Source organism: Rhinolophus ferrumequinum, chromosome 25 (genome assembly GCF_004115265.2).
Source record: "Rhinolophus ferrumequinum isolate MPI-CBG mRhiFer1 chromosome 25, mRhiFer1_v1.p, whole genome shotgun sequence".
Taxonomy (NCBI): domain Eukaryota; kingdom Metazoa; phylum Chordata; class Mammalia; order Chiroptera; family Rhinolophidae; genus Rhinolophus; species Rhinolophus ferrumequinum.
In genome coordinates, this window is record NC_046308.1 from 19,762,647 (window position 1) to 19,786,016 (window position 23,370).

General features: G+C 49.5%; 3 protein-coding genes across 7 annotated transcripts in view; 2 read left to right on the top strand and 1 right to left on the bottom strand.

Annotated features, from left to right (window-relative positions):
• Window positions 1-222: 222 nt before the first annotated feature.
• On the bottom strand, window positions 223-4,161 carry DUSP18 (dual specificity phosphatase 18). 2 transcript variants are annotated; one of them, XM_033098560.1, is made up of 3 exons: window positions 4,014-4,161; window positions 3,777-3,844; window positions 223-906 (listed from the first exon to the last, which is right to left on the bottom strand). In XM_033098560.1, the coding sequence occupies exon 3, from the start codon at window positions 834-836 to the stop codon at window positions 270-272; it is 567 nt and encodes a 188-aa protein (XP_032954451.1). In that variant the 5' UTR covers window positions 837-906; window positions 3,777-3,844; window positions 4,014-4,161; the 3' UTR covers window positions 223-269. The 2 variants fall into 2 exon arrangements, with proteins under 2 accessions (XP_032954451.1, XP_032954453.1); XM_033098562.1 differs by lacking the exon at window positions 3,777-3,844 and having other exon boundaries at window positions 4,014-4,154.
• Window positions 4,162-4,276: 115 nt separating this feature from the next.
• C25H5orf52 (chromosome 25 C5orf52 homolog) lies at window positions 4,277-10,080 on the top strand. Its single transcript, XM_033098422.1, has 3 exons — window positions 4,277-4,567; window positions 6,666-6,774; window positions 9,871-10,080. The coding sequence occupies exons 1-3, from the start codon at window positions 4,302-4,304 to the stop codon at window positions 10,078-10,080; spliced, it is 585 nt and encodes a 194-aa protein (XP_032954313.1). The 5' UTR covers window positions 4,277-4,301.
• A 12,140-nt stretch (window positions 10,081-22,220) lies between these two features.
• The window catches only part of OSBP2 (oxysterol binding protein 2), a 159,192-nt gene continuing 158,042 nt past the window's right edge, over window positions 22,221-23,370 (top strand). The window contains exon 1 of one of the 4 annotated variants that reach the window (XM_033098269.1): window positions 22,221-22,932. In XM_033098269.1, the coding sequence (XP_032954160.1) occupies window positions 22,274-22,932 (659 nt within the window). In that variant the 5' untranslated portion in view covers window positions 22,221-22,273. The remainder of the gene's footprint in view (window positions 22,933-23,370) is intronic. The other 3 variants (XM_033098270.1, XM_033098271.1, XM_033098272.1) reach the window with 3 other exon arrangements.

Sequence of the window (23,370 nt, forward strand, 5' to 3'; positions counted from 1 at the left end):
CACTCTCCCCTCTAGCCACCAGCTATGACCTGTCACTCACAGGGTAAGAAAACTTATCTTCACCATCTTATATTTAGTGAATTTAATCTTTAAAGATACGGATTACAAGGTTAAAAGCCACAGCATCTTTCCTTTTTTCTTGCTCTTATAAAAGGCATCATCTGGTTTTTTTCTGCCTCACAAAAGCAGAATGTTTACATTCAGATCTTGGTGTCGGATCAACGGCAGATCTGCACCTCTGACCCCGGTGCAGAGGCTGGCGGCGTGGCTCACAGTGGAATCATCAAACGGACCTCCTTCTCGTAGATGTCAGGGATCATTCCCAGAGGGGAGCTGACCATGCGCACGGTGTTCTTGCCAAACAGCTGGAACTCATAGTGGATGAGCTGCTCCCAAAAGCCGTTGTTGGGCCGGATGATGGGCCGGCATGACTTGGTCCACTTGTGGGCGTCCAGCAGGGACATGGCGTGGTACTTCATGAGGTAGGCGAGGCAGAGGGCGGCCGAACGGCTCACGCCGGCCGCGCAGTGAAGCAGTGTGCGGCCCTGCTTCTTCTCCACACTGTGAATGTGGTCGGCAATGGAGTCAAAGAAGTCACAGAGACGCGAGACGGGTGTGTCTGCCACAGGCACCTGCACATACTGGATGTCCTCGTAGAGTGTGTTCACCACCTCCACCGAGACGTTGATGACTGTGGTGATCTGGTTGCTGGAGAGCACGAGCTTGTTGTTGGCGGCCACCCCACTACTGATATACAGGCTGCTGGTGATCTGCGAGAGGCCGCTGACCGAGGGCTGCCGGAACTGAACCGGGAAGGTGCCTGGGGGTGCTGTCATCAGGCCGTTAGGTCAGCGGCCAGTGAGGCATAAAAGCTGCATTTTTCTCTTAGGCTGTGTCCATGGAACACTGCAAAGAGGGAGAGAACATTTAGAGAGCAGGAGCCCAACTGGGCCAGCAGGCTAATCCCAGAGGATTTCTGAGAAATGGATGGATGGGCCTATGGCAGGATTCCCCACGGTGATCCTCTGACCATCCCAGTGGAATGACCCAGGGAACTTGTCAGATACTCAGGTTCCTGCTCAAATCCACCGAGTAAGCTCTTGGGGTGAGGAGCATGACTCTGCACTTTCAGCATGCTTCTCAGGAGACGTAATGTTCATTGCCCTGCAGGACAAAGGACAACCCCAAGACTGGCACTAAAGGCCTCCCCTTGAGGGGCTCCACATTTTCAGCTGGGCAGGCCGACTTGTGTCCTGCAGCTGAGCCCTGGCCTAACTCCCCACCTAGGCTCACACAGAGGTTCTCCCTTCTCTTCAAAATCCTCTCCTTCCTTCCAGCCCCCCTAAGTGGGAACCCCTCAGATAGTCTCCCTCCTCAGTCTTCTGACTTTATGCTCAAATCATGAGACTCTGAATCAGTGACAAGAAACCAGAGTCCACTGTGCTGGGAGTCACTGGTGGGATAAGAGAGAGGAGGGTCTTAGCTTCCCCTTTCCAAGAACCATCTCTGTGAAGAGACAAAAATGTGCCCACGTGAAACTGATCTCAAATTGTAGTCCTATATCGTTAACCACACTCCTGTACCGTGCCTCTCAGGACGGCCTGAGGAAGAGGGTCACTGAACGCTTCCTGGAGGCCAGCATAAGGGGCACCACAGCAGCCCCCAAGGTCAAGTGCAGAGAGGCAGAGAGGCGGCAGGTACTAGAAAGGCATACCAGCATGATGCTGTGTGCAGCAGGACTGGGGCATGCACCCCAGGAGGGGCAGACCTCTGCTAAGAAATTCCAGGCCCCTTATTCTCCCAGTCTTGAACAAAGCTGTAAAAATAGCACATCTTCACGAGTTTCACTGAAATAGGAACATCCGGACTTAGAGCACACCTCTCAAACCAACTGGCAGTCTTCATCTGGTACAGACAAATAAGAAGCCGAAAGTCTGTTCCCCTGCTTAATATTTTAGTGGCTGCCCACTGTCAGGATGAGATGGAGTCCCTTAGCTTGGTTGTCAAGGCCATTTACAGCCTGGCTTCTGCCCATCTCTCCAGCTTGCTATTAGCCTTCCCTACGTACTGAAGGGCCTCAGCTCGGCTGAGCTACTTGCAGTTCTGTACGGACATCTGGTCCTCTCTGATCCGAGCCCTTTGCCTTTGCTGTTCTCAGTCTGTTCCTTACAAGCTTCTCAGATCCTGATCTGTTACATTCAGCAGAACCTTGGGGTCTTAGCCAAGGATCACTTCCTGAGGGAAATCTGGGATCACACCCCTCCCCCACATTTGATCAAGTCTCTGTTCCAGGCTTTCTAAGGTCTGTGCTTCCTAACACTTCCTGAAGGTGTGGTTTTGCCTTGATCTGTCTGTGATTCTATTTGGGATATCACTGTGTCTGTTTTCACTCCTACTGTGTTACCAGTGCCAAGCTCCGTGTCCCCACAAGTAGGTGCTTGATAAATACTTGTTGAATGAGGAAATGTTTCCAACTACTACTATTCTGCCTTCTGAGAGGTTTTCTGGGAAGGATGAGTTCTCTGCCATGTTTCTCTAGAATTTGGGGGAAGGGCTGGGTGTAGGTGAGTGTGGTTCCTAGGCTGCTAGGGAGAAAGTCCAAAGGTTGCATAGGCAAATCCTACCTGCCAAGGCCTCAGAGTCATCAGGCCTCAGAGCCTGATGTCAGGCTCACCCCAAGAAGGGTAGATGGGGCTGGTTTGTTCTAAAGGTCATGTGAGGGCAGGGAAAAAGCTCTCCTCTCCCAACCCAGCTGGAAACCTAAATGCTAAGGCATGTTTTGGATCCTCATCCAAAAAACCAGAGAAGTAGACTGAGCTTCCCCCACCTCAAATTAGGTACTCAGGGGACAACAGGACTAGGGGACACTGCTGTTCATCACGGTGACAAAAGGTTTGCAGAGGAGACACTGCTTTTCGTGAGGGTAGTGAAGGGAAGAGAGTCATTTTCATTAGGTGCTGGGGATACTGAAATATACAAGACAGCCGTGGCCCCACGCCCTCTTCTCACAGAGCTCTAAGTCTAGTGGGAGAGAGACATTAAATAGGCAATTACAACAGACTTGGAAAATAAGGATGACAGTGCCTATCTTATAAGGATCTTCTGAGGATTAAATGAGGCCGCCCAGGTAAAGTGTTTAACACAGGGCCTGATGCTCTAGAAATGATAACTATTCTTGCTGTTATTAAGGAAGTTAAAACGCAGGGCATTATGGGAGTGAAGACTAAAGGGATTTACTTCAGGCCCAGCTAGGAAGCTGCAAAGATCGCCTTAAGAAATGACACACACACACACACACACACACACACACACACACACACACACACACACAAAAGAAATGACACAAAGATCTGAAGAACGGTTAGAGACCAGGAGGAAGAAAGAGAAACAGCAACTTGGCCGCAGATCAATTTCACTATTTTATAGCCCGAAAAGCCTTTGGCTTTCCTCATCTGGTTCATCTTCAAAGCAGTATAACAGGCCGGTGTCTGGAGTTAATAGCTCCATTTTACACATGGGGAAAGTGAGGCAAAGAGGGGACCTGTCTAGGGTCACAAAGCAAGGTCCGAAAGCCGATCTTTCTGGTCTCATTATATGTGGGAAAAGTCGGCAAACACCGTGGGGCGTTCGTTAATACTGGGTTATAAACGAGGAACAAAGTCCACGGGTTGACAGTCCACGCACGTTTCCAGGGGAGAGCCAGATAGGTTTCCTGGGAAGTTGGCGTTGGGATGGGCTTCCTCAGCTACTGAGTGTCAAGACCCAGATGGTCTTACCTCTCTCCCGCGGGCAGGAGTGCAAGTTCGTTCAGGAAGCCACCGCGCCCGGAGCCTCGGACGAGGGTCTGGGGACAGAGAAGACCCATCACAACCAGGGAGCCACAATCCCCCGCGTCCCGGCGCTCTGGTTTCCATAGAAATGGTCCCTCGAAGCGGGTAGGAATCCGCGTGCCGAGTCTTTGGAGAAAACCCGGCCTCGTCTCCCAACCCTGAAGCTGCCCGGCCCGAACTTACCCGGTTACCCACCCCGCGATCACGCGGGGGCCACAGCAGTTAGCCGAAAAGCAGCGTCCACTCAGCGCGCACGACAGCCCACACCAAAGGCCCAGCTCGTCTCCACAGCAACGCGCTGCGCTGCACCACGGCACCCGCCAAGGGACAATCCTGCGCGTCCGCTACCTCCGGTCTCCGCCCACTCCGACCCCGTCCCTCCTCCCCGGCTCGTCTCCGGGGCAACGAGCGGTGCTCGGCGCGCGGCTTCTGCGCAGTGGCTCACTCCACGTCCGCGCGGGCCCACGGAGCATGGTTCCGGGTCTGGCTCCTATTACTGAGTCGTTCCCTAGCGTGGAAAACGCTACCACCCAGCAGCCCAAGCCCTCGGTCACATGGGACCTAAGTTCGCCCTCTGCTCGAGCAGCCGCCGCCCAGGCGACCACCAGTTCTGGCGCTTATCGGGGCTCGGCCTCCCGGCGCTATGGGCGCGGCAACCGCCCCGAAATCAACGTAAAGGCCCATCCGCAGATCTGCTTCCTGCAGCCGCGGACCGCGCAGCCGCTAGTGCTATTCAGGTGCGGCGCAGGTGCCCAGAGCGTTGATCAGCCCGAACTCCCACAGACGCCTGCTCCCTCAGCTCGGCCCTGGAACACCGGCGTGGCTCTCCCAGAGCCCAGCCCTTTCTTAGACGCCCAGGAGAGTCTGAATTTCACACAGACCCGGGCCCCAGTTCCTTTGCAGTCCAGCTTTTTGCACCGCCAGCAGCCCGGGAACCAGGATGCCCTCAGCCCAGACGCCCAGGAGAAGCCGGAATTCCCACCTGCAACTCCCGTTCCTCCGAATTGCACCGGCCCTGTACTCTCCCAGGCTTGACTTCGTGTAGCCCGGTGGTCCCCAGCGCCCTTTGGGCCAAGTCTTGAACTTGATCTTAGAGTCTGATGAGCCCCAGATCCCCTCAGGCTTGACACCCCTCTCCTCAGCCTTTGCCCTGGGAAAGCCCCCAGTTCCCCCAGCCCGCCCCCAGTCCCCACAGACCCCAACCTCCCCCTCCCCCCCAAGCCCGTCACAGCATCCTCCAGGCTCCCACAGAGGCCTAGCTTTGGAAAGCATTTGATTCACAATGATCATTATTTATTACTTGAAAGGGAGTTATGTCCCGCGTCACTCACTGCCTTTTTTGTGTGCCTTCCCATGAAGTATTGGTAAATTTGGCGCACCACTGAATGGGTGAAGGGTGTTTTATGTCTTTAAAATTTTTAAGTCTCTTTTTTTTAAACAAAATTTGGGGGACTTTTGTACTCGTATGTGACCATCTTGGTCTCTAAACCAGCCTTTTTCATCACCTCATGCCTTTGCTGGCAGAAAAATGTGAGGAGAGATTGGGAGCATTTGTTTATTTCTACTATTTGTTTATTTCTATTATTAGTTTGTGAATGTAAAACCATTCATAAAACCATAGTTCCAAATTGGCTGAAAAGGAATTAGGAAAAAAATTTTAATCCGTCAAAATGTTTTATTAATTGTCTTCTTTGTCCTATGAAAGCTGTATAGACTTATTATAGAAAAATCAGACAAAACAGACAAGCAAAGTGAATGGCCAGAAACAATGTTAACATTTTGGTGTATATTTTTCCAGACCTATTCATATATATGTACTACAACATGCCTACACATATTTCTTTTTTGGTTGGTGATGGTCAAGAATGTCACCAACAAGTTCACTGTTTTGTAAGCTGCTTTTTCCTCCACCTAACACACTATAAATGTCTGTTTTATTCATAACTGCATAGTATTTTATTGTATCACCTAACGACAATTTATTCAATTGCCTCCCTATTGCACATTTAGTTTCCAAACTTTAGAAAGAAAATGTGAGCAATTATTTTGAAGTGGGCAAAAAGCGTTTAACGGTACGTAGTTGTAAAACTAGTTCATGGTATACCAAATTATCCAAAAGTGAAAACTCAGTGCCTGGTATTATCCATGTTTGACCAATTCCTCATTTTGACCAAATCATTATCTCTAGTCTCACTTGGCTCCATTTTACTCCACCCCACCCCATCCCATCTTCTACCTCTTATCCTCCAGAGTCTCCTCAAACATTTGTCCATCCCACACTTTCCTCACTTTGACTTTTTCCAAACTCTTTTTCCCCCTTAGAATTCCCCTCTTAACCAACCTAACTCCTGTCCAAACTCTTTATTCTCTTTTCCTCTGCTTCCTCTGACCTCCCTCCTACAGGCCTCTCAGACCTAGACCCTGGAGCAGGTGCCCCCACCTCAACCCCCCTCAAATTTATCCCTCCGATCCCTACCCTATAACTTTTGCTCCTCTCTTCTAAGACCCATTTTACCCTGCATTTTCTGCGTAAGATGACTGCTCCAGTGAACAGTTCTGAGTCCCTGTTGATACTTTGCTGGGACTTTCCACATCCTTCTCTGGATGGATTTTCCTCTCCTCATCCAAGAAACACCTGTTTAGCACACATTTTCCACAAGGAGAAACCTAGGCTTACTCCCTTGCTCCTCTGACAATTATGACAGAGCTGTGCTTCGCCCAAGAAACCCGAGGAAGAAGCTTCAGCCACTACTCTAGGAGCCCATCAAGTCAGGCCCTGTCCTAGCCATGGCCCCAGCCATCTCAACCTGTACCACCTTCCTTTGCCCCGTCCAGCTTGATGAATTCCAGTGAAGCAGCAGTGACAAAATTTTTACCCAAGAGCCATTTATCTCGGGTGATAATTCGTGACAACCTTGGTGCACAACGACTCTATGAGATGGAGGTAAGGCCCTCACAAGCTTTTGTCTTGGGGGGTGTTAGTGGCTTGCCCCATGTTCATTTCACTCTTCCCTATACCCTGGGGGGAAGATCACAGATCTTCGAGGAGATCGGGAGCTATCAAGGTGCCCTAATGCCCAGGGTATCACAGCTGTTTCTGGGCCAAGGGAGCCAGGGAGAAGGATTTCATGTCTCTTGGCTCTTGTGGCGTTTTTGTCCTCAAAGCACATTACCTTTCTGTTTGGGGAATCCGTGAATGGATTCCTACTAGCCCTCATAAAAAGAAGTTTGGGTTCTAAAGCTTGAAGTGGCATCAACACAGTTTGGCCAATTTGTATTGGCTAATACTTCTTTGGTTATGGACAAGTAGGGCTTGCCATGCTTAGCTGAAAGTCCTCAGAAGAAGGGGAGGAAAACCACAGTGCCGTCACCCCTCAGACCCTGATTCATTAATTCATTACATCTATCCTTAGGGCCTGCTTGGGACAGGCACTGGTTTAGGCACTGGGAGAGACTCGTGAACACTATGGACTCCGAGAACATGCTCATTTCTTCAAGCACAGCAGGCAATGCAGAGTTGAGGTGCTGTCCCCTTCTTGACTCTGCTGAGCTTCCCTCCATGTTCCAGGGCCAAATCTGGATGGACCCATGGGATTCTGACATTGAAAAGAGTGAGGGAGGCTTAAGAGATGGTGCCAGATCCTTTTAAGGGCCACAGAGACCAAGAGAAGTGTAGAGGCCTGCGTTTTTCTCCCTCTGCTAAACTTCCAGTAGCCTGGTGTAGTGGAAACAGAGTGGACTCAGAGATGGGCAGGCCAGCTTTGTGTGACCTTGGGGGAACCCACATTACCTTCAGGACTCTCATTTCTCCTTTATAAAATAGGATCTATTAGGATCCTTTAAGTTGCAGGTGACATAATCTGAACTTGAACTAGTTCAAGCAAAATAGAGAACGATGAGTTTACATAATCAAGGATCGATAAGAGAGGGTCACCAGTGTTTAGAATGAGAGAAGCCAGGGGCTCTGACACCATTGGGTGTGTCTTCTACTCACCCTCTTCATCGACTTTTCTGCTTCTTTTTGTATTCTTGGCATCATCAGGCTAGCTGTCCCTGGGGAGCATGGCCACAGGAAACCCTGGCCTGTAGCCCAGAAAGGAAATGGAGTGCTTCCACTGTTGCTTGCCTTAGACAAATCCTGGAGAAGGACTCCAGTTGGCCGGTTGGGTCATGGGCCCATCCCTGCCCTAATCACTGGGGCTACGTGGTGTGGGCTATTCTGACTGCCCCAGGAGGGGTTGAGGGCCACCCCTATAGACCAGTGGGTGGGGAATATTGTACCTCTGGCAAGTGAGGTGAGTATCTCTGAGATCCTGTAAGCGGAAAGTGTCCGAAGTTGGTTTTATACATACCAGAGGGATGGGCCAGCCTCCAGCCATCCAGGAGTTCTCCTTTTAAAGCTGTATTGAGCCCTTACGTATTGTAGATACTCAATGTTCATTATGTATTATTACCCTATTTCACAGTTCAGGAAACAGGCTCAGGGAGATGGAGTAACTTCACGGAGGTCACAGAGTGCATTGTTTCAGAGTTGCAAACCTGGGTCTGACTGACCGTGGTGCAGGGTGTTCTCCCTTAAGGACAGGGCCTGTCTTCTTGTGTGTAGACCTAGTAGCTTGCTGAGGAGCTTGGTAGATTTGAAGCCTGAGTGGCAGCGTGGCAGTGTTTCTGTCTCTCCCGAAAAAGTGCTCACATTAGCGGAAGAGGCAGCTTTGGCAAGCCACTGGTCCTCAGGACCTCAGTGAAGACAGCTAAGATCTAGTGTCTTGGGAATCCTCTGAACACACTATAAGAATAGTGGATGATGGCTGATATCTCTCCATCTATGGCCACGGATCTCAAGTCAACTTCAAGGTGAAATCACTAGCTTAGAGCGACCAAAAAGCTTGCTGTCGTGAGAATAAGCTAGAAAATGGTGCTATAAAGCAGCCCTAACTTTTCAATGGCTATATCAGCATCATCTCTGGTACATGATAAAAATACAGATTTCTGGCTCCTATCCAAACCCTACTAAACTAGCATCTCTGGGATCTATATTTTTATCAAGCAACTGAAATGTTTACGATGCTCAGCCACGTTCAGAGACCACGGATTTGAACGATGTCTTTTAGTGTCCATATTTTCTGGCACACACCCTCCCTCTTCACCTCTTGTTCCCAAGATCCACTCAGGCACTGACTCCTGATGTCAAATTATGGCAACATTGACTGGCCCTGATGGAGCTCACCTTTGCGTACATTATGCCGGGTCTTTTGAGACAATGTCAGTGCTTAGAATCCCCAGGAGAGTTTGTTAAAATGTCGGTTCTCAGGATCACCTCCCACTTGGTTCTATTTCAACATGCCCAACACTTTGCCATCCTTCAAAACTAACCCCCCATTTGTATGCCTACCCTTTCTGAGGCTTTTCTTGCTATCCCCCTTCTTGGAACTCTCGGGGGTTTTTTTTAGGGATGTATCACTCTACCTTGCTTGGAAGTATTTGGGCATGTGTCCCATCTTCCTGGTTATGAAGACCTGCAGCTGATTTTTCATAATATCCACTCCACAGCTAGCTCATTGGAATAGATGAGTGAGTAAGATAGAGGACGTGCCTTCCCGGAGTGTACAGTCTTGTTGGGGACAGGACAAAAATGATAGAAGAAATAAGTAGAGTTCAGTGTGACAGAGGGGTTGTCACAGATGATATGTGGGCAGCACTAAATGAATAATGGGGACGGTGATGGGAGTTAAGGAAGGGCTGAGGAAGAGGATGCACCCTTTCTCCACACCTTCCCCTCCCTCTTTCTGACCAGTCTTTAAACAGAGGTGTTGAGGTCAAAACCAGGCTCCTAGACTGCAGACTGTCAGAAGGTACCATAGGGTTACCTAGCTCAATGCCCACATTTTACATTAGGGAAACTAAGGCTCCCTGCGAATCAAATTATTTATGGAATATTGGATCCAGCTGGCACATTATCCACCCTCTATCAGCAGTACAGAAGCCTCTCTTGCTATGAGGTAGTTTCTTCATCCTAACCTCACCTCTGTGTTTTTGTAAGATAAAAGCTTCAGACAAGACCAAGAAAAAGATGGCCCACTTGTATGACCACCTGAAAAAAAAGTTCATGATGGATCAGCTCAGGAAGCTGGGGCGCTGGAAACGGGAATCCATGAACATCCAGCGGTACCTGGATAGCATCCGAGTTCACAAAGGCTCATTCCAGGCTAAAAAGAAAAGCCATGGACAAGTGCCTGCCCCTAGACCATGACAACACTGGACTGACAAGAGGAGAACACATAGGAGCTAGCCAGCCCACACCGATGTAGGAGAACAATAAACCGACAACAGCAGACATTGGAGCATAAAAACCCTAGCAATTCAAATATTTCTTGCCCTCCCATCCCCTCTGTTCTGGTGAAGGAAGATCCTGATAGTCCCACCGCGGCCTGAGAGGAGGAGGCTGAATCACGGCAGCTTCCATGGTTAAGGCAAAGACCAACCTTTGGGACCCATGCGTCTGACGTGAAATGCCAGGCCAGGTGCGCTGGGACAGTGGTACCTTAACCGGGAAGGGCTCGGTAATGCCACTGCCTGGTAAAGAGATCAGGGTGGGGCAGCAGACAGACCTGGGTCACATGCCGTTTCTGCCATCCATCAGCTGTGTGACTCTGTAAAACCTCTCTGAGCCTCTGTCTCCTTATCTGAAAGAAGGGGAGAGTGATGAGGGAAACTACTACCTCCAAGAACTGACAAGAGGATGTGGCGTGCTTGGCCCGGGTCCGGTCATTGCCAATGTCTGTCATCACGATGGCTCCAGCCTTGCCAGTCCCCACTCCTTGGTCTGCCTGCTGTTCCAACTACACCCCAACAGTCCCCACATTGTGCCTTTGCCTGAGCAGGCCCCTTTTCTAGAAGGCCTCTTTAGTTCCCTCAGGGCTCTCAGGAAACTGCATCATTCAAGGCTTATCGCACCATTTCCCCTGCAAAGCTTCTGCCTCCTGCCTGCCCCTCACCCCACCCTGCCTAAGTCACTCGGTTTTCCCCTCCCCTCTGAACTTGGAGTACCCATGGTGGCTTTATGTGCCCTTGTGTGATCGCTGTTTGGGTATTTGTCCCAACCCCTTATGAGATTGTCCAGTCTGAGTGCAGGAAGCAAGGATCCTGCAGGATCAAGGTCAGGCCTCTTCTGTGACACTTCCCCTCCTGGCCTCGGAGAAAAGCCTACTCCTTCCTGTGCCCACACCTCTGTCTGCACCGAGCAAGTGACTGGCCAGTTCTTGTTTGCTCCTTGTCACCCTGACCACATTGTAAATGTCTTAACAGCCAGGACACTGGCTTGTTCATCTCTGTAACCACAATGCCTAGTAAACAGGGTAGTAAATGACCGTCTTATTCCTTTTTGTATTACAGCTTCAGCACTGCGCAGAGTAAGAGCCCAGTACATATTTTTCAAGTTAATCAAGTCCCCTCATTTTATAGATGGGGAAACTGAGGCCCAGAGAGATGACCTGACTTGCCCAAGGTCACGCAGACAGTTGGGGCCGAGAACTAGAAGCAGGTTTCCTGACTGCCATGGCGTGGTCACTCTGCATCACCACAGCTGCTCGGGAAGGACCTCAGTCCTCTTGGTGGCTTTTGGAAGTCGTCCACACTCGTCCTGTCCTCATCATGCCCCTCTAGCACTGCTGCCTGGCTATTCGTCAGGCTTTCCTCTAAGCCGAATCTGAGCCAGGGGACTGGGCAGGGGTCAGGAGCCAGATATTTGTGATGTTTCTATTTCCTCCCTTTATGATTTTTTCTGTGAGAACTGGAGTGTGCTACTTTTCAGTGGGAGCCAAAACAGTCTTTTTCTAGATTCTTGTACATTTTCTTGGCTGAGCACAACTGATTAGAATAATTGATTTTAAGTGTTTAAATTTTATTATACAAGCAATATGACCATGTTTGCCAAAAAAAACACAAAACACCAAAAAAAAAAAAAAATAAAACACCCCACACTTTTCTATTAGATCAACCACGGCCAGCATTTTGGTGTATTTGTTTCATTTCAACAAGTCTTTTTCCCTACCACTGTTTCTAGAAAGGGGAAAGGCTTTGGGGATCCTGGAGTCTTCAGAGGTTCCACAGAGTAGCCCTGGCCCCTCTTTTCTCCAAACTGTCCCCAGGAAGTCTCCACCTCCTAAATTTTACCTAACACAACCTCTCTGAGCCTCACCCTAGCCACCAGCCTCATGCACCCTTCTCCCTTGGATGGCTGGCCTTGGCTGAGGGTCATTGCATGTCATGCTGTGGCTCAAAGGACTGGGGGACCCCTGGGAGTGGAGTGGGTGGGACGTTGGTATGTCAACCTGAGTCACTTTATAAGCCACTAACTCCCCTCTGATTGTGTGGGCTTAATTTTAGTCTTCCCTTTTTTGCATTTAAAAAACCAGATGATGTTGCATTTAAGTAGGAAACAAGATGACATTCTGGAGAGGTTGCTTAATTATTAGGAAGGAAAAAGATTAAAGAGAAGGAAAATCAATGAAGGAAGAATGGAGGGTGTTGGATAGGAAGATCCTGTTTGAGCAAGAGAATCTTGAAGCTTAAGGAGGGGTTTAGAGATTCTTTAGTCCTGTGGATACATAGTCATACCCACACCCAGGACTCAGTTCAAATGAAATCTTAACCTGGAAGCCCATTCAAGTCATCAGAACCATTGACATGTTAATGTTTATTGAGCACTTGTGTACCAGGCACAAGGCGTCGCTCTTTCCAAACATGATTCATTGAATCCTCCTAACGACAAAGTAGGTACTTTTATTAGCCCCGTTTTATAGATGAGAAATTGAAGTCCAGAGAGGAAGAATCCTGCCGAAGGTAGGGCAGCTAATAAGTGACAAAGCCCACCTCAAGCCGGTGGCACTCCAAACACCTCCTAACGACCGTTGATGAACTAACTCCCTATCTTTTTCCCTCTAGTTGGAAGCAGAGGGCCCGGAACCTGGAGCTCTGGTGATTTCACAGACGGTGTTGTGCGGACCTCAGGTGTAACGTCAGTTACCTGAAGCCAGTTATTTAACAGAGAGCTAGACTAAAACCCAGGTCTCTCTTCTGCCAGGTGGCTAAGAGTAACTTGTCACCCATTCTAGGACGAATAGGCTGTTAGAGAGAGTTAGGCTGTGTTAGGGAGATGTGGACGAGGAAGATGTTCAGCCAGGAAGTGGAAGAACGGGACACAGGAGTCCTGACCGCTGCCATTAGCTGTGAAAAGATGTTCTCAGTTTCGCCTTCAGGAGATCTTGGTGGAGTAGCCTTTGTGTCTGAAGAACTGTGCTGATGGCAGGAGACAGATGAATGATACTCTCTCTTTGAAGCTATCAATTGTTTTTGAGCAGGCCTTTCATTCTTGCTGAAAATACATTTCATCCCCTCCTCCCCATCACCAAATGGACGTCAGTCACTACTTTAGAGTACTTGGGAAAATTTCCCAGTTGAAAAGACTTTCTGGGTGCAGTGGGCCTTGTTTCTTCCCTCTCCAGAATTTCTCCATGACCTGAAACAAAAGGAGGGCACTTCTATTTATTGAGCACCTGTTATGGGCAAGGCATTTTATATCTTACCTCATTCAGTTCTCACAACACTTGTCAGGTATCAAGCCCATCTTTCAGGTGAGAAAACCGAGGCACCGAGAGGCTACGGAACATGTTCAGAGTCACTCGGTTTGAACCAGCCGCCCTGGCGATCCTCAGCTTCACTGTGAGCACCGCGCTCAATTTCAGCCACTGTTGGCTGCAGAAACTGCTCTGTGAGGGATACCCATGTGTGGGCCTCCCGTTCATGACCCAGGCCCTGATTTTCCTCCTGAGCCACTGCTGCTGACCTCAGTGGTCAGTGACACGGCAGGAAGGAAGTCTTGGATAAGGACCCATTCCCCTCGCGGCAGGTCCCAGCTCAAAGCTGTCTGGCAGGGGCAGTGGTTTCAGAACCTCAGCAGGTGGATATAGAGCAGCCTGCCAAGGGGCAAGGCAGCTGAAATTATAGGGGCAGCTTGTCAGGGAGCAGGGGGAGGCAGGTAGCTGCTTCAGTTGCAGCTAAGAGTGATCCCAGAGTTCTATGTATTCATTCATCCATCCATCTGTCCGTCCGTCCACTCTTCCATCCATCCTTCTCCTCACCTCCTTGTGTTCATGTGGCCCTTCAGCAGATAATCAGAACATAAAGGTGGAGGAACTGGCTTTCTTGTTTGTTGTGACACCTCTCACGTTTCCTGATCAGTGTGGGTGGAAGTGGGGAGACCTGCTTCTGACCTTGGGCAAGTAACATCCCCACTCTTGAGCGTTTAGAGAGCTGGAAAAACCTTAGAGCTGCCGTGTGCAGGTCCTCTCTCCTATTTTACCAACACCTAACCGAGGCAGGGAGTGGGGAATTGACTTTCCAGGGTCAGATAAGAGAGTAGTGCTGGGTTTGGAACTGGATCCCAGGGTGCTGCCACTCATTTGTAAAGTGGGGATGGGAATCCTGGCTCTCCTCACCTCCCGGGATTGTAGGAAGGACTCCATGAGGTAAGGGGTGGAAAAGGGCTTTGAGAGCTGAGGTCACCAGGCCAGAACACCCTAGAGGTGCAACCCAGGCCCTTGGTGGCTGGGCCGGGACAGATCCCACAGTGACCACAAGGGGTCAGCAGACACTTCTGTGCTCAGCAAGGTCTGGGGGAAGGCGCTTGCCTGTGTGCAGGAGTCTGGGAGGGAGGCCCTCATTTAACTCCTGGGGACCCCTAACACAAACAAGAGGTGGGAACACACCCCAGCCCAGCCCCTTGTTGAATCGAGAAGTGTTATTCTGGGTATTTACAAGTCAGATCCTGGTCCAGATGCTGACTTTGGAACTCTGCAGGGCTGAGGAGGCAGAGCCAGGCACAGGCCTTGGCCTGAGACCCCCTGGATTTCACCTCTCCCACCTGCAACTGGGGTGGGTGCTGGTGGCTGTGGCACAGAGCTTTGCACAAATAATGCTCCCTAAATATCTGCTGAGTGAATGCGAGCAACTCCTGATGGGAGCAAAGCCAGAAAAATCCAGGTTTATACAAAATGATAATTCGGGGTGAGTTTTGCTTTACTAACATATCACTTGACAGAATGGTTCCTGATGGGATTCCTTTAGCCAATCTGCTCACCTGGGAGCATTTCAAAGGTCCTTCCACTGTCCTTCAAGTGCCTAATCCCCTTGGGTTGAGTTGGGTCTCTCAGTTACTGGTATTCCCTCCACCCAGAAACTTTGTGACGGTCTTTCTCAGTTCTCCCTGTGACTCACCACACTCACCTTCCACCTCATTCAGTATGTGTTTACGGAGCTCCTTGTATGGACCAGCTACTCTTGCAGCTGGAAACCATTCATGAACAAACCTGACTCAAGTGCTACATTTGCATTGTTCAACCTTTTGGCCACTGGAAATGCTGCCCACAAGCCTTGAGGGCTGCCTGGATCCTCATCCTTCACTGTTGCAGCGAGGTTTTATTCGATCTACATGGGCCCTGCAGTCAGACGGCTCGGAGTGTGAATCTCAGCTCTGCCTCTTAAGAGAAGTTATTTCACCTTCTCTGAGCTTCGGCTTCCTCATCTGAAAGCCAGGAATAACTGTAATACCTACCTCATAGGCTTGTTCTGAGAACTCGGTGAGCTAATGCTTGTCAGGAACCTGGCATGAGGCCTGGCACCTCCTGGGGTAAATGTGAGGTGGGTTGTGGTAGCGATTGTAAATGTGGTGCTGCACTTGGAATTGACACGTAAACTTCAACAGACAGCCTAATGCAGGGGAGGGAGCCCGGGAATAAGGATCTAGAGATAGGGGTTCAGCTTCTGTGTGTGACTCCTTAACTAGCTCTGAGACAACATACATCCCATCTCTGGGCCTTGGTGGACTTCCCTCTTCCCTCGTGTTTCAGTTAATCCCGTAGGAGGAGGAAGTGGGACTGAGAGGCAACCATAGCCTATTAGGGACCTTGTAGCCTCCCTGTCAGTGAGTGTCTGTTGGGAACCTGGTCATGGTGCAGTAGTCAGTCACTGGGGCCCCAGCCAAGCCTTCCAGTTGTTCTAGGAGGCTGAGTGCACAGACTCCACAAGGATGAAATGATCACAGGGAAGAACTGATCCATAGCTTTTGTTTAAAGGGCACAGTGGGAGGGCCTGATCCTGTGGAAACTAACTTTTCAACATTACTCCCTATACGTCTTCCCATGAGCCAAATCTCATGAATTTTCTCTCTTCTCCAAAGAGGCCCCTTGATTTTTCTGCCTTGGACCTTTGGTCCTACTGTTCACCCTGCTAGGAATACAGCCCTCCGTCATCTCTACCTGAGGAAATTCAGCTCAGACCTTTTGGGGCCTGGCTCCTGGTGCACCTTCTTCACAGAGCTCATTGGAGGTGAGCTCTCCCTTCCCATTCTGGACCCAGTTCATTTGTCTCATACCTTGTGCCGTCTTCATTCACTAGCCTGTCTCAGTTCTCTCATTGGAGCAAGAGCTCCTGCCAGGCAGGAACTGGACTAGTCAGCAAAAGGGAGGCCTGCTACCCCTTTCTTTGTGAAATTTGCACGCTGTACCACCAACCGTATTCTCTGGAGCTCCCAAGTCATTTCCATTGCTCCAGAAATTCTGCATCTCTATGACTGAGGAATCACTGACTCCCCAGAAAGGTTTTCAAACAAAACCTATTAACAAAGGGCAAAGCAGAGGTTGCTCACTAATAGTGCTCCTGGGGCCAAATGCAGGGGTGTGGGTTGTATCAGCACCATGTTTTTCATGCTGTTGAATTTCAGCACTTTGGGTGGGGTCTACATGCCACAGCTGCCACCACTGCCTATTGTCCTAAAGCCAAGTGCACTCATCTTCCTGGCCCCTAAAGACACCTGAGTTTACGATCGCCCCAAGGTGTTAGCACACAGGTTCCTTTAAAATGTTTGTTTCTAAAACTTTGAAACTGTTATAGTCTGTTATAGGCACTATAGTCAAAATTGAAGCATATGGGGTATACTCGTATGATGAAAGGAGAAACCCCCCCTTTCTCCTCTCTGGGGCCACTGCGTTAATAGTTCTAAGAGCACAGGTCCTTAAAATGAAATTTATGGTCTTCATAAATTGTATGTAAACTTTTAGGTGTAAATGTTGAGTTTTATATTCTCTCTGTTTTGTCATAATCTTAAAGGGCTTCACGATCCCCACACTTTAAGAACCACTGACTTTGAGACTTCCATTTCGGGATGTTTGACCAGCACCCGTGTTTGCCTCCCATCTTTCTTGAGACCCCCCTGAAATAAACATATAGACCATTCCAGAAGTATTCAACAGCAAGGAGAACTAGAAGACTTTACGCAACAAATATTCATGAAGTTCATACTCTGTGAACTTCTAGGCCCCGATGATAGAACAGTGAAAGAAGTCTAACAAAAATTCCTGCCGTCCTGGAGCTTTCATTGTAATAAGGGGAGAGAGAAATAAACCACAGAAATCATTTAGAAGGCGTCAAATGCTGTGGAGAAAAAGGGAGCAGTTAAGAGGGCTTGGGAGGACCATGTTGGGGTGTTTCAATTTTAAATAAAGATGGATCACTGACGAAGGAGCAATTTCAACGAGTGCTTGGAATATGGGATGAGGTTGAGAGTTCCTGATGAAAGAAACAGGTGGAAGTAGCAGCCAAAAACACTCTCTTAGCCAACTAAAGAGGAGCTTGGAGCCAGTTGGCTTGAAAAAACCCAGGGAGAGTTTGGGCTCAAAGTCAACAGATTATGGGAGAGGGTCGGAGGGAGAACAGGGAACTAAAACGGGGGATTTTATTCCTAAAACTGGTCAATGAGCCCATAGGTGTCTTGTATTATTATTCGTGTGCCCTACACATATTTTACAATATCTACCCTGTACGTAAGAAAGAGACTCACACATAACCTGGGCCAAGAGGGGGGATAACTGCTCCAACCCACTGCCCTACCCCTCTCTACACTCAAATTTGCAAAGTGCAGGTAACATTTCTCCCAGGCAGAAAACAGCCTGGCTCTTCTCTAAAGAGATTGGAGTAAATATCTGAGGTCACCTAGGGCTTGCAATATGGATGTTGGCACCACAGAATAGAGCCCTCCTGACTTTGCTATTTATGATCCTGCCCCATGCAGAGCTTCCTGCCAGATATTCTCATTTAGCCAAGGAACCAAAGGTAAGACAGACCTAATTGCGTAATAGCAGAGGAAACCTACACCAACTCATTTTAGACGGTACTGGCTGAGGGGCATACAGCCAGAAAGCGGCCAATCTGGGATTTGAATAGAGGTCTTCCTCCCAAACTTGTGTTCTTAGCTCTAAGCTGCCCTGCCTCCCTCTTAGCTCATGCATCTCCTTTGCTGGGTAAAATGAGTCAAACAAGCATCTACATTTGTATCTATGGCCACAAACTTATAAGAGAATCTGTCTGGATTTTGAATGAAGACCGATAGGAGCTAGAAGGACTGGATTCTTATCCAGTTAGCAATGTGACCTTGGGCAGGCATATGGGTCCAGGGTCTTTGCCATCTTACAGGGCTGACCTCAGGCAGAAGTGATGGCTATGACCAGCTCTGCAATGCAAGGTTGATTCAGCTATCCCAGAACCATCCAGCCCACAGGGCCTTCACTTCTTGTCACTCTAGCTTTTCCTGCTCCTGAGGTGGTCAGGGGCAGCCTGGCAGGGCTTCTTTTGGGGATGGGGGTGGGTTAGGCATCTAGGGCAGAAGTCTGGTGTCTCTATTCTCCTGTTACACAGGTGGACGGGCTTTAGGGCTAGAGAACCTTTGTTTGAATCTTGGCTCCCCATTTGCCCATGGTGGGCAGGCCCTTTAACTCTGTGAACCCCGATTCCCTGCTGTGCCACGAATAGACCTTCTAGGGTTGTTGTAAAGGTAGGAGGTGAGGTATGTAAAAAGGCCAACGTTTGTAAAACAAAAGCATTTTATGGTAATTTTCAAACCCATAAAAGCAGAGAAAACAATATAATGTGTGCACATGTACCCATGACCCCAGAACGACACTGTCATCACCTGGCCCTTCTTCCATTTATTCCACACCCCCACCCCCTTTCATTTTAAAGTTGAATTATTGTAAAGCAAATCTAATATATAATTTCACCCATAAACATATCAGAATACCATTATAACACAATTAACAGTAACTTCTTAATATTCCCTAAAACCCAGTCTGTGTTCAATTGCCCAATTGTCCTTGAAATGTATTTTTTACAGTTGGTTTGTCTGTATCAGGATCCAAACATAGTTCACATATTGCATCTGGTTGACCTGTCTCTTACATCTTTGTTAAACTGATAACATTTTCTTATTCCCATCTTTTTCCCCCCAGGCTATGTATTTATTGACTAAAACAGGTTCTTTGAATATACTCGTAGATCTTCCTATTTTATTTGACTGGTTGACTCCTTGGGTCATTTAACATGTTCCTCTGTCTTCTGAGTTTATTTTACAGTGATCAAGCTAGAATCTTGATTAGATTCAAATTTAGATTTTTTTTTATTTTTATTTTTGGTGGTGGTGGGGAGAAGTAAAAATACTTCGTGGGTGGTGCTGTTTCCTACTGGGTCACATCCAGAGGCACAAAATGTCCTGTCATTGCACTTCTGATGATGCTAAGATCAATCTGTAGATTCAGCTGATGTCAGCCTGTTCCATCCTTTATGAAGTTGCCCATCAAACCCATCACTTTAGAAGCTATTGATGATCATTGCGTAGGTCCATTATTTCATTAGGGGTTGCCAAAAGATGGTGCTTTCTTCTAATTTTATCATGCCTTCTGCATTTCTTAGCCAATTCTTCTGTCAAGATTTTCCCCTTCTAAACACTTCATTACTGTAAGATACAGACTTAATTCTTTCCCTTTATAATCATTTTTCAGAATAATGAATTGGTGCTGGAGTAGCCTCCAAAGCTGACCAATGAAGTGTTTTGGTTTTTTTTCTTTTTGGAACTTTAGGAACTTGTGGGTTTAATTTATGGATCTTTATATATATGATTACCCATTGTAATCATTATTCTTTTTGATGCTCAAATTGTCCTATCTTTGCCCAGTGGGAGCCTTTAGGTTGGCTTCTGAGTCCTTGATACACAGTGGTCTTGAATAGCCTGTTTACTTTCTGGCATGACGAAATGTCTCAGGCAGGCTCATCTTGCATATTTCCTGCCCCAGACTTGGAGTCAGCCATTTCTCCAAGGGGAAGAATCTGGCATTTTAAAAGTGAAAAATCTCCCTTGTGCCCAGGAGGCCCACTTTCTGCTGGATAAAGGGCATTCCTCGTGGCATGGTGTCCACCCAGCTCTTGGTTTCATCTCCTGCCCTACTTTTTCAAATATGCTGAGCTCTGTCATTTCCCAGACGAGGTGTTCTCTCCTGAGTTGGGACTTCGTGCATGCTGGTTCCTTTGAATGCCCTTCCACCCCGTCCTCCTGACTCAGTGTAAACCACGCCCTTTCTGTGACACCTTCTTCACCCACTCTGGTAGATGACTGTCATCAATTTAGCACCAGTCAAAACATATCATTAAGCATTTGTTTACTAGTTGGCTTCCCTCCTTGGGGGTTTTAAACACATTTAGCACAAACATAGCAGGCACTGAGCTTTTCCCATGGTTGTAGCTGTTTTCCAAGCCTGTCAGCCTTGGTCTCATCTCTTTCTGCTCTGGCCTCTGTTTAATTCATTTCACCAAACATTTCACGGAGCATCCTTTAAATAACTAGAGAATATTTACTGAGCACCTACTATGCCAAGTGTGCTTTACATACACGCTTTGATTACTTTCAACCTGTGAGGTAAGGATTATTATTCTCATTTTATGGATGAGCAAGAGGAAGTGCAGTATGGTGGCTGGGTTGGGATTTCTTCAATGGAACTGACTCCCATATCCCAAGATTTTCCCCCCACGTCACTGTATCAAAATGTGGTCCACAATCCACCCACATCAGAAACTCCTGGAGTGCTCATGAAAATGCATTCTCCTGGCTTCCACCTCAGACTTGCTGACTCAGAATCCTAGGAAGATGGGGATGGAAAACTAAATTTCTAATAAGTTTCCCTACAGTGATTTTAAGCACGTATTATTTTTTTTAATATTTCAAAGGTTCAAAATGGTGTAAGTGAAAAGCAAGCACCCCACTCCATTCTCTAGTTGCCTGGTTTTCCTCTACCCACTGCTCGTGGAGGCAGTCACTTTTCCTTGGGGTGACTCAGCACACTGAAGTTTGAGGACCACCTTCATAGTTATGGGATAGACCAAGATGGGCAGGTCTCTGCACTCCAGAGCTCAAAGTAAAACTGCAGGTAAGATCATCATCATTCAGGAACAGGTGCCCCAGGAATAAACCCTGGGTAAGCAGAAGGTAAGGCACGTGGGATGAGGAGAGGAGCGCCCGCCCCGAAGTCTAGAGCTGGAAGGGTCTGGGCAGAAACCAAATATCCAACCTGAGTATTTCCGACTATTTGTGGTAACTATAGACCTTTCCCTTTAGGATAGATTCTTTAAAATCCGTGATGTTTAACCTTTCTGGGATAACAGACTCCTTTGGGAATCCCATGAAAACTATGGACCTTCTCCCTAGAGACGTAAAACTCCGCAGAACACTGCAAAATTTCACAGACCGCTAGCCAAGATTACCCAGCGATATCGAGGAGATTCCAGTTAAGAATCCGCTTTTAGACAAAAAACTCTCTATATTCGTTTACAGAGAGAACTTGAGCTACTAGTATGTCCTCACTAGCAGCGAAGTGCCCTGGCATGAACCAGGGGCCAGCTGGCCCAGGAGATAAGAGGCGGCGGCTGTTCTGGGCCACCGAGCCAGGTCACCGCAGGAAGGTCCCATAGGTAATGGCTGCCATGGGGGGCGGTGGGCGTCCTCCACAGTTTTTAGCGTCATCTGGGTGGGCCCGCGTGTTTCGGGCGCATTTAATTGGCTTCTGAGCGCGGCACCGGCTCCACGCCTACTCCTCACTCCTGCTTTCCTGGGTTTCGGGGAGCGAATCCACCCCGGACAGGGGAGCGCGGGCGCAGGGCCCAGCTGGCAGAGGCTGAGCTGGGAGCCGGCGGGCTCTGCATTCATCATTGTTCCCCCAGCGCCTGGCACGGGTTGAGGCGCAGGCAGGGATGGTGGCCTGAACCGCGCCGTCCTTTCCGCGTCGCCAGCCCGCCCGCCACGCTCTCGCCCTACAGGTGTTTCCAGGACGCCTTACAAGTTCCAGACCCTGAGGCCGGCGCTGGCGACGCCAGAGAAGGACCGGGGTCCAAGTCCGGGTAACTGCCAGCCGCCGGCGGCGGCGCGGGGCGCACCGGGCCGCCGCAGAGGGACCCGCGCGCGCCCCCGCCTCGCGCTGCGCGGTCGTGACGCCCCCGGCCCCGCCCCCGGCCTCCGCCTCCTGCTGCCCCCTCCCCCCGGCTCGGCCGCGCTCCGGTCCGCCGGCTCTATGGGGAAAGCGGCCGCTCTGTGCCGAGGCGGCGGCTGCGGCGGCCGCTCCCGCGGACTCTCGTCGCTGTTCACGGTTGTCCCCTGCCTGTCGTGCCACACGGCGGCTCCAAGCATGAGCGCTTCCACGCCGGGCTCTGGGCCGGAGCCCAAGCCTCAGCCAGTGCCCGAGCCCGAGCGGGAGCGGGTGTCAGAACAGGTGCCGGAGCCCGTTTCTGAGCCAGTGCCAAGCTCCGCGCCTGAGTCGGAGAAGACATCTGCGTCCAGGCCAGGGTCCAGACAGGAATCGGAACTGCTGCCGGGGTTGGGGACGGGATCAGGATCCCGGCAAGAGTTTGGCTCCAGTGTGGGGGCTGGGCCCTTCACCAAGGCCTCCTATGAACAGCCACCAGCGCTGGGGCCACTAGTGGGGAGCGTGCACTTGACCAAACTTGAGTCATGGTCACAGCCGGTGTCAAAGCCCCCGCCTCTTCTGCGACCAGGACAGGTGAAGATGTCTTTTGGGGTTCCAATGCCAAGCTCTGGCACGATCTCCACTGCCCCAGGGGTCTTGCTGCCTCTGGACAGCTTCAAGGGCTGGCTCCTCAAGTGGACCAACTACCTGAAGGGCTACCAGCGCCGCTGGTTCGTGCTCAGCAACGGCCTGCTGTCTTACTACAGGTATGGAAGTGCCAGGGTGGGGCATCTGAGTTTGGAGGGTGGTGATGCTGCCGTGGTGGTGACAAAGGGCATCTGGATGACAAAGGACACCGCTACTAGTCTAGGGATGTTTGGGAACATGCACTCTAGCAAGAGAAGTAATGCCTTCAGCCAACCTCCCAGGGCTGGGGGCCCGGACTTCTGGCAGGGGAGCCCCCTGTGGACATGACCTCTGGTAGGCACGGGTTTAGGGTGTGAGCAGGCAGGTGGAGTGAGGGAGTGATTTGGTCTTGGTAGTTGTGGGACCTGGAACTCCCAAGTCAACCCCCCGAAGTCCCTGATTCAGGAGCTTTCTGGTTCAGGAGCTAAGATCATTGTATTAGGGATTGAGGGGGGACAGTAACCTTGTTCAGTCCTTGGGACCCACTCTGAGGAAGGACTGCCTGTTCCCTCAGGTTG

What these genes read in the sequence shown, in the direction of transcription:
- C25H5orf52 (XM_033098422.1), top strand. Translation starts at nt 4,302, where the DNA reads ATGGTTCCGGGTCTGGCTCCTATTACTGAGTCGTTCCCTAGCGTGGAA. An exon ending in CAGCCGCTAGTGCTATTCAG is followed by an intron (nt 4,568 to 6,665) that starts GTGCGGCGCAGG and finishes TGCCCCGTCCAG; the next exon opens with CTTGATGAATTCCAGTGAAG. An exon ending in AACGACTCTATGAGATGGAG is followed by an intron (nt 6,775 to 9,870) that starts GTAAGGCCCTCA and finishes TGTTTTTGTAAG; the next exon opens with ATAAAAGCTTCAGACAAGAC.
- DUSP18 (XM_033098560.1), bottom strand. Translation starts at nt 836, where the DNA reads ATGACAGCACCCCCAGGCACCTTCCCGGTTCAGTTCCGGCAGCCCTCG.